This window comes from Hemicordylus capensis, chromosome 2, assembly GCF_027244095.1.
Source record: "Hemicordylus capensis ecotype Gifberg chromosome 2, rHemCap1.1.pri, whole genome shotgun sequence".
NCBI classification, from domain to species: Eukaryota; Metazoa; Chordata; class Lepidosauria; order Squamata; family Cordylidae; genus Hemicordylus; species Hemicordylus capensis.
In genome coordinates, this window is record NC_069658.1 from 206,730,119 (window position 1) to 206,739,097 (window position 8,979).

The following is an 8,979-nucleotide window of genomic DNA, read 5'->3' on the forward strand; positions in this document are numbered from 1 at the left end:
CCTTCCCTGGATAGCCGCCGCTCCCTCCATCTTGCTCCCTGGGCTCCTCCTGCAGGTGGAAGACGCCCTCTCCTACCTGGACCAGGTGAAGATCCGCTTTGGCAGTGACCCGGCCACCTACAACGGCTTCCTGGAGATCATGAAGGAGTTCAAGAGCCAGAGGTCAGTTCGCCCCAGGAGAACCTGGTGCCTTGGCGGGGAGGAGCCTCTTGGTAGGTGTGGGGAGGGGAGGGGAGGAGCGAGGCTCTGGATGGCGGCTGCCCCCCCCCCAGGTGATTCAGCCCCCACCCCACCCCTGTGCTCGCGCTCCGCTGCTGGCTGCTGCCCGTGCGTTGAGGCTCTGCTTCTCGCTCTCAACGGCCTGGTCTCGGTTTCAGCATCGACACCCCCGGCGTCATCCGACGGGTCTCCCAGCTGTTCCACGAACACCCCGACCTCATTGTCGGCTTCAACGCTTTCCTGCCTTTGGGTTACCGCATCGAGATTCCGAAGAACGGGAAGCTGAGCATCCAGGCGCCCCTGGCTGGCCAGGTCGGAGGAGAGAGTGTCTGGCTGTGTTTGTACCCGGCTTTGTGGGGAGGGACAGGGCCGCTTGGCGAAAGAGTAGGGGGGAGCCCCAGGCCCTGGGGGCAGTCCCCAGACAAGCGCTCAGCAGGCCTGGCTCTGGTCAGGCCCTGGGTGGGAGGCAGTGGAGGCGGACAAAGTGTCCCCCCCCCGAAGCAGCAACGCAGCAGACTTGTCGGGGGCAAGAGCTCCTGGCCAGTGACTCACCTGCCCGCTGAAGCAGCCTTCCAGTGTCCTCTGAGCCCCAGCCGTGAGAGGCAGAGCAGCCGCTTGGCGGAGAGGAGGCTCCAGGCCCAGGCCTTGGCGGCAGCGGCAGCAGCTCTAGCCAAGAGGAGACCCAGCAGCCGAGGCTGGGAAAGACCCCCCTCGCTCAGTGGCAGAGTGGGAGGCCCCAGCTCCCTTCCCTGGCGGCGGCGGCAGCATCTCCGGACAGGGCTGGGAAAGGCCCTCCTCTGCCCAGAACCCCGGAGAGCTGCTGCCAGCCCGCCCTGAGCTCGGGGGCGGGGGGGGGGGAGAAGGCAGCTGCCTGCCTTCACGGGCCAGCCCCCCCCCCCACGTGGTGCTTGGGAGAGGCCTCCTACCTGGTTCCGGGCATGGGCCCCCCTGTGATGACGCGGCACGAAGCCCAGGGCTGCTTGGCCCATCGCAGGGACAGCTGGGCTGGAGGTGAGGCCGGGCAGGCCGGGGTGGGGGGAAGCCGGCCGGGCCTGCACCTGATGGGGCCTGCCCTTCCGCCAGGTGTCCCTGGAGCCGGTCCAGAGCCCCCTCTCGGGCAGCGGCCTGGTGCTCCACTTCTGCCCGGAGAGCGCCCACAACCACGGCGACTGCCCAGAGGAGTCCCGGCAGCAGCAGCAGCAGCAGCAGCCACCACCTTGCAGGGACGAGCGGCTGCAGATGCCGCTGGAGTCGGACTCGGTGGAGTTCAACAACGCCATCAGCTACGTCAACAAGATCAAGACCCGCTTCCTCGACCACCCGGAGATCTACCGCTCTTTCTTGGAGATCCTCCACACCTATCAGGTACCGGCCGACTGACCGATGCCTCCGGGAAGCCCCCATGCGGGAGGGAGGGACTTGCTGGAGGAGGCGGGCGGGCAGAGGCTGCTCCTCCCGGAGAGCCCGCCCACCCGCCCGCCTGCTGCTCCTGCCTTTCCCCGGAGGGAGCGTTCAGGGCAGCCTGTGTGGCTCTGCCCCTCCGCACCAGCCCCTGGGTGGTGGGCCAGGCCGGGAAGCCCTCCTGGAGGGCTTGGAGGGGAGCACTGACCTCTGGCGCCCCCTCCTGCCCAAGTGCAGCAGCAGCAGCAGCAGCGCTTGGCACACCGTCCAGCCTTTCTCCGGTGGGCGGTGGGGGTGTAAGGAGCATGCGCCGGAGCCCAGAGCGAGGCCCCGACTGGCCCTGCCTGGAAGGCCCCCCGGTCTTGTGTGTGGCCGCCTCCTGACCCCTGGGGGCGCTGGCAGCCAAGCGGCCTTCTCCAGCCGGGCCGCTGGCCCTCGTGCCCCAGGAGCCCCTGGAGAGTGGCGGCCTGCTTGCCCCCCGCCCGCCAGCCCTCCCCAGCGTTGCGTCTCCTCGCCTTGCAGAAGGAGCAGCTGAGCCCCAAAGGCCGCCCCTTCCGAGGCATGTCCGAAGAGGAGGTCTTCACGGAAGTCGCCAACCTCTTCCGGGGCCAGGAGGACCTGCTCTCCGAGTTTGGGCAGTTCCTTCCCGAGGCCAAGCGGTCGTTGGTAGGTCTCTGCTGGGACTCTGGGCTGCTGGCTGGGCAGCTGGGCTTGGGGCGCCCTGCGGGGGGGGGGGGGGGCCGGGGCGGGTGGGGGGCAGCGAGCGCCTGGCCCTGCTGGGTCCCTGAGCAGCCCCCTCCCCGCCTCAGTTCACAGGCAACGGGCCGTGCGATCCCCACAGCATCCCCAAGATGGACCCCGAGAAGCACCTGGAGCACAGCAAGAAGCGCTCCCGGCCGCTGCTGCTCCGGCCCGTGCCTGGCCCAGCCAAGGTATCTGGAGCGGGGCGGGGGGGGGCGGAGCAGAGGTGCCTCTTGGGCCTGGAGGCCGCCCGAGCCGCAACGCCTGCTTCTCGGCGGGCAGGCAGAGGGCGAGTCGGCAGGGAGGCCGCCCAGCGCTCTGGCCTGGGTCCTGCCAGGCTGCTCGGGGCAGTGAAGGCGCTGGGGACCCACCGCCTTCCCGGACCAGGGCAGCGCCAGTGGTGGCTGGACTGCGACTCCCAGGATCCCCCGCGACGGGGGCCAGCAGTGAGGGCCGGAGTGGCAGGCCAGGGCCAGGGCGGCCAGCAGACTCTCCCTCTCGCCCCCTCCGCTGCCTCGCAGGGCTGTTGGGTGGGGGAGCAGCGTCCTGTGCAGGAGGGTTGGGGCCCTTCGCCCTCCGCCCGCTGCCTCTGGCTCCACCCTGTTCACGGAGCGGGCCTGGCTGTGCTGGGCTCTCTCTGCACCCTGCGGACAAGGGTTAGGGTTAGGGTTAGGTCCTCAGCCGTTGGTGTCACTTTCGGGGGACTGAAGCGTCCCGCAGGAAGAGAAGGAGGAGGAGGAGGAGACCCCCTTGGGTGGCAGGAGGGAGGGCGGCTTCTGAGCCTCCTCGGACGGGGCAAATCTCCATTTCTCCCCGCTTCTCTTTTGGAGAAATGGGATGCCTGGGAGGAGGGGAGAAGCCCCTGGCGGCCGGGGTGGTGGCGTCTGGCGAGGGGACAGCCGGGAGATCCCGGCCAGGCGGGAGCATCAGGAGGGTGCTGAGGGGCGCCACGCACTCCCCTCCTCCACCTCCTCCTCCTCCTCCTCTCCCCACAGAAGAAGATGAAGCTGCGAGGCACCAAGGACCTCTCGGTGGCCCCCGTGGGGAAGTACGGGACCTTGCAGGAGTTCTCTTTCTTTGACAAGGTCTGTTGTCTGGCACGGGGGGTGGGGTGGGGTGGGGTGGGGGGAGCCCCCATGAAGGGGGGAGCATCTCCGCAGGCGCAGGGCCCAGGGAAGGGAGTGGGCCCAAGAACAGGCGGCAGCTGCTGCTGCTGGGCCCGGGCAGGCTGGCAGCAGCCTTGTTCTGGGTCGGGCGGGTGGTTGCTCAGTGCAGGCAGAAGATTTTGGGTTCTGCCCCCGGCAGCTTCTCCGGGTGTTGGGCTGGGGGAGGCTCCTGCCTGCAGCCTTGGAGAGCTGCTGCCAGCCCGAGTAGACAGTCCTGAGCCGAATGGACCAAGAACTAGGCTCAGCAGAAGGCAGCTACGTCATGGCTTAGTTCCTGGAAGCCCCAAGTTGTAGCCAGGCTGGTGGGGGAGCGGAGGAGGCAGCGGACCTGCGCTTGCTTGCCGGGGAGGGGGCACGGGAGGGTCTCCAGAGGGGGCTGCCGAGGAGGGAAGCCGGCGTGCCAAGCAGCCCCGGGATCCGGCCAGACCGCCGGCTGTTGCTCCAGGCAGCAGCTTGGAAGAGGCACCCCCAGCGGCCCAGCCTAGCCGCCCTGGCCGGGGAGTCTGGCGCTCTTGGGCTGGGCCCCCCATGGCTGTGCAGTGCTGCTGCTGAAGGCAGCGAGTGGGGGCAGAGCTGGGTCAGCTGCTCCCTCCCTCCCCCCCCTGGTGGGCCCGTGGCTGACTCCCCCCCCCCTTCTTGGCGGCTGCCTTGGTAGGTGCGGAGAGTCCTGAAGAGCCAGGAGGTGTACGAGAACTTCCTCCGCTGCATCGCCCTCTTCAACCAAGAGCTGGTGTCCGGCTCGGAGCTGCTGCAGCTGGTCACGCCCTTCCTGGGGTAAGAGCCCTCGTGGGGTCCCCTGGAGGCCCAGCTGCCGGCGCCTCCGCTTCTCCTGGCCCCCCAGCAGTTCCTCTCCCTGGACAGCAGCTGGCAGGCGGCCCTTCAGCCGAGGGAGGGAGGAGCAGAAGGCCTCCGGGCGCCGGGCACCAGGCGGTGGTGGCAGAATTCTGCCCAGGCCTCCGCCAGAACTGGGGCGACGGCGGGTGGGGAAGGGGGAGGCGTCCCAGGCCAGCCAGCAGAGTCTGCCCTTGTCGTCGAGAGCGTGGCCTGGCCAGCCGCTGGGCGGAAGAGAAGCCCTCCGGCCGCGTGGGCCGCCCTTCCTCGGGGGCCGATGGTGGGGCCCACCGGAGGAGGGGTCTGGGGCGGTTCCCCCTGCGGGAGCAGCAGCATCCTCTGGAGGGCTGAGAGGAGTCTTCGGGCAGCAGCAGGGTGGGCTCTGGTGGCACAGAGCTGAGCCAGGGAGGGAAGGCGGCCTGGGGCACCGAGGGAGGCCGGGAGCCCAGACAGGCAGGAGCCTCCAGCAGCCACGGAGCGGCCCCAGAGACCTCTGGACTCCTCCTCCTCTAGTGGCCAGGCGGGGTCACTGTGGGGGCCGAGAGCCGGGCTTTGGGGTCCTCACTGCTGACACCTCCTTCGGCGGCCAAGGAGGCTTCGGGGCCTGATGCAGGAGGAGGCGGCGGCGTAGTAGCCAAAGACCTCTGGGAAGTAGCCGCCGCTGCCGCCGGGGCTTTGATGGAGCCTGCGAGGCTGGAGCCAGCAGGCCTCCCCAGCCGCAGAGCAGCCCTCCCCGCCCTCGGGCTGGTCCTTGGATGCCACCGTCCGCTGGAGATGGAGGGGGCTGCGCGCTGGCCGCGAGGCAGAGGAGGCCATCCCACTTGGGCCAAGGGGGGTGTGTGGGGGAGGGGGGGCTGGCTAGCGCTTGTTTGTTTGATTGTGTACACCCCCCTCAGCGGATGGCCCCCCCCCAGTGACCTGCAAAGGGGAAAGGCCTGCTCCCTCTGCTGGGCTGACCCTTGCCTCTCCCCGCCCCCCGCCTTTTTGCAGGAAATTCCCAGAGCTCTTTGCGCAGTTCAAGTCCTTCCTGGGGGTGAAGGAGCTCTCCTTTGCCTCCCCCATGAGCGAGCGCTCCGGGGACGGGATGTGCCGGGAGATCGACTACGCCTCCTGCAAGCGCATCGGCTCCAGCTACCGGGCCCTGCCCAAGACCTACCAGCAGCCCAAGTGCAGCGGGCGGACCGCCATTTGCAAGGAGGTGGGCTGGGGGGCAGGAGGCGGGGGGGCGGGGGGCGGGCAGCAGCGCCTCTGCGGGGGCCGAGGGGCCTGCTTTAACCCGGGGGGGGGCCTCTCTCCCGCCGCAGGTGTTGAATGACACCTGGGTCTCCTTCCCGTCCTGGTCTGAAGACTCCACCTTCGTCAGCTCCAAGAAGACGCCCTACGAAGAGCAGCTGCATCGGTGTGAGGACGAGCGCTTCGAGGTGAGGCCCCCGGAGGAGGGCTGGGGCGGGGAGGGGGCCGCCCTGGGACTGCGGGGGGGGGGTGCTGCCCAGGGAAGAAGGCATTTGAGGAGCCCCATCCTCCTGTCTCCTGAGCGGGTTCACTGGAGGAGGGGTGGGGGAGTGGGGGGAGATGGGTCTGTGGGGTCCCCCCCACCCCACGAGCCACTGAGAAGAGCAGAAGGGACAGGAAGGCCCCCCCTTGGGGGAGGGCAGTTCTTCTCCCTCCTCTTCCCCCTTCTCCTCCTCCTTCTCCTCCTCCTTCCCCCTTCTCCTCCTTCTCCTCCTTCCCCCTTCTCCTCCTCCTTCCCCCTTCTCCTCCTTCCCCCTTCTCCTCCTCCTCCTCCTCCCCCCCTTCTCCTCCTCCCCCTTCTCCTCCTCCTCCTCCTTCTCCTCCCCCTCTTCCCCCTCCCCCTCTTCCCCTCTTCCCCCTCCCCCTCTTCCCCCTCCCCCTCTTCCCCCTCCCCCTCTTCCCCTCTTCCTCCTCCCCCTCTCCCCCTCTTCCTCCTCCCCCTCTCCCCCTCTTCCTCCTCCCCCTCTTCCTCCTCCCCCTCTTCCCCTCTTCCCCTCTTCCCTTCCCTCTCTTCCCCTCCTCCTCCTCCCTCTCCCCTCCTCCTCCTCCCCTTCCTCCTCCTCCCCTCCTCCTCCTCCCCCTCTTCCCCTCCTCCTGCTCCTCCTCCTCCTCTTCCTCCTCCTCCTCTTCCTCCTCCTCCTCTTCCTCCTCTTCTTCCCCTCCTCCTCCTCTCCCCCTCCTCCTCCCCTCCTCCTCTCCCCCTCCTCTCCCCCTCCTCCTCCCCTCCTCCTCTCCCCCTCCTCCTCCCTCCTCCTCTCCTCTCCCCTCCCTCCCCCTCCTCTCCCCTCCCCCTCCTCTCCCCCTCCTGTCCTCCTCCTCCTCTTCCCCTCCTCCTCTTCCCCTCCTCCTCCTCCTCCTCCTCCTCTTCCCCTCCTCCTCCTCCTCTCCTCCTCCTCCTCTCCCTCCTCCTCCTCCTTCTTCTCCTCCTCCTCCTCCTCCTCCTCCTCTATCCCTCCTCCTCCCTCCTCTATCCCTCCTCCTCCTCCTCTATCCCTCCTCCTCCTCTACCCCTCCTCCTCCTCCTCCTCTCCTCCTCTTCCTCCTCTTCCCCTCCTCCTCTTCCCCTCCTCCTCCTCCTCCTCTACTCCTCCTCCTCCTCCTCTACTCCTCCTCCTCCTCCTCCTCCACTCCTCTCCTCCTCCTCCTCCTCCTCTACCCCTTCTCCTCCTCCTCTACCCTTCTCCTCCTCCTCTACCCCTCTCCTCCTCCTCTACCCCTCCCCTCCTCCTCCCCTCCCTCCTCTCTACCCCTCCTCTTCCCCTCCTCCTCCTCCTCCTCCTCCTCCTCCTCCTCTTCCCCTCTTCCTCCTCCTCCTCCTCCTCCTCCCCCTCCCCCTCCTCCTCCTCCTCCTCCTCCTCTTCCCTCCTCCTCCTCCTCCTCTTCCCCTCCTCCTCCTCCTCCTCCTCTTCCCCTCCTCCTCCTCCTCCTCTTCCCCTCCTCCTCCTCCTCTTCCCCTCCTCCTCCTCCTCCTCTTCCCCTCCTCCTCCTCCTCCTCCTCCTCTTCCCCCTCCTCTCCTCTTCCCCTCCTCCTCCTCCTCCTCCTCCCCTCCTCCTCCTCCTCCTCCTCCTCTTCCCCTCCTCCTCCTCCTCCTCCTCTTCCCTCCTCCTCCTCCTCCTCCTCTTCCCCTCCTCCTCCTCCTCCTCCTCTTCCCCTCCTCCTCCTCCTCCTCCTCTTCCCTCCTCCTCCTCCTCCTCTTCCCCTCCTCCTCCCCCTCCTCCCTCTCCTCCCTCCTCCCCTCCTCCTCCTTCCTCCCCCTCCCCCTCCCCCTCCCCCTCCCCCTCCCCCTCCTTCCTCCTCTCCTCCTCCTTCCTCCTCCTCTCTCTCCTTCCTTCCTCTCCTCCTCCTCTTCCTCCCCCCTCCTCCCCCTCCTCCCCCTCCCCCTCCCCTCCTCCCCCTCCCCTCCTCCCCCTCCCCCTCCTTCCCCCTCCCCCTCCCCCTTCCTCCTCCTCCTTCTCCTCCCCTCCTTCCTCCCTCCTCCCCCCTCCTTCCTCCCTCCTCCCCCTCCTTCCTCCCTCCTCCCCCTCCTTCCTCCCTCCTCCCCCTCCTTCCTCCCTCCTCCCCCTCCTCCCCCTCCTTCCTCCCTCCTCCCCCTCCTCCCCCCTCCTCCTCCCCCTCCTTCCTCTTCCTCCCCCTCCTTCCTCTTCCTCCTCCTCCCCCTCCTTCCTCTTCCTCCTCCTTCCTTCCTCCCTCCCCCCTCCTCCCCCTCCTCCCCCTCCTCCCCCTCCTCCTCCTTCCTCCCTCCCCCTCCTCCTCCTCCTCTCCCCCTCCTCTCCCCCTCCCCCTTTCTCCTCCCCCTCCTCCTCCCCCTCCTCCCCCTCCTTCTCCTCCTCCCCCTCCTCCCCCTCCTTTCTCCTCCTCCCCTCCTTTCTCCTCCTCCCCCTCCTTTCTCCTCCTCCCCCTCCTTTCTCCTCCTCCCCCTCCTTTCCTCCTCCTCCCCCTCCTTCTCCTCCTCCCCCTCCTTTCTCCTCCTCCCCCTCCTTCCTTCTTCCTCCTCCCCCTCCTTCCTTCTTCCTCCTCCCCCTCCTTCCTTCTTCCTCCTCCTCCTCCTTCCTCCTCCCCCTCCTTCCTTCCTCCTCCCCCTCCTTCCTTCCTCCTCCCCCTCCTTCCTTCCTCCTCCCCCTCCTTCCTCCTCCTCCCCCTCCTTCCTTCCTCCTCCCTTCCTCCTCCCCCTCCTTCCTTCCTCCTCCCCCTTCCTCCTCCCCCTTCCTCCTTCCTCCTCCCCCTTCCTCCTTCCTCCTCCCTCCTCCCCCTCCTCCTTCCTCCTCCCCCTTCCTCCTCCTCCTTCCTTCCTCCTCCTCCTCCTCCTCCCCCTCCTTCCTCCTCCTCCTCCTCCCCCTCCTTCCTCCTCCTCCCCCTCCTTCCTTCCTCCTCCCCCTCCTTCCTTCCTCCTCCCCCCTTCCTCCTCCCCCTCCTTCCTTCCTCCTTCCCTCCTTCCTTCCTCCTCCTTCCTCCTCCTTTCCCTCCCCCTCCTTCTTCCTTCCTCCTCCCCCCTTCCTCCTTCCCTCCCCCTCCTTCCTTCTTCCTTCCTCCTTCCCCCTTCCTCCTTCCCCTCCTTCCTTCCTCCTCCCCCCTTCCTCCTTCCCCCTTCCTCCTCCCCCTCCTTCCTTC

At 68.4% G+C, this 8,979-nt stretch overlaps 1 protein-coding gene across 1 annotated transcript in view; it reads left to right on the plus strand.

Annotated features, from left to right (window-relative positions):
• SIN3B (SIN3 transcription regulator family member B) overlaps positions 1-8,979 on the plus strand; it is a 33,631-nt gene that overhangs the window by 886 nt on the left and 23,766 nt on the right. The window contains exons 2-10 of the mRNA XM_053291721.1: positions 56-162; positions 378-531; positions 1,303-1,584; positions 2,143-2,286; positions 2,430-2,552; positions 3,357-3,446; positions 4,183-4,301; positions 5,349-5,556; positions 5,663-5,779. Of these exons, the coding sequence (XP_053147696.1) occupies positions 140-162; positions 378-531; positions 1,303-1,584; positions 2,143-2,286; positions 2,430-2,552; positions 3,357-3,446; positions 4,183-4,301; positions 5,349-5,556; positions 5,663-5,779 (1,260 nt within the window). The 5' untranslated portion in view covers positions 56-139. The remainder of the gene's footprint in view (positions 1-55; positions 163-377; positions 532-1,302; positions 1,585-2,142; positions 2,287-2,429; positions 2,553-3,356; positions 3,447-4,182; positions 4,302-5,348; positions 5,557-5,662; positions 5,780-8,979) is intronic.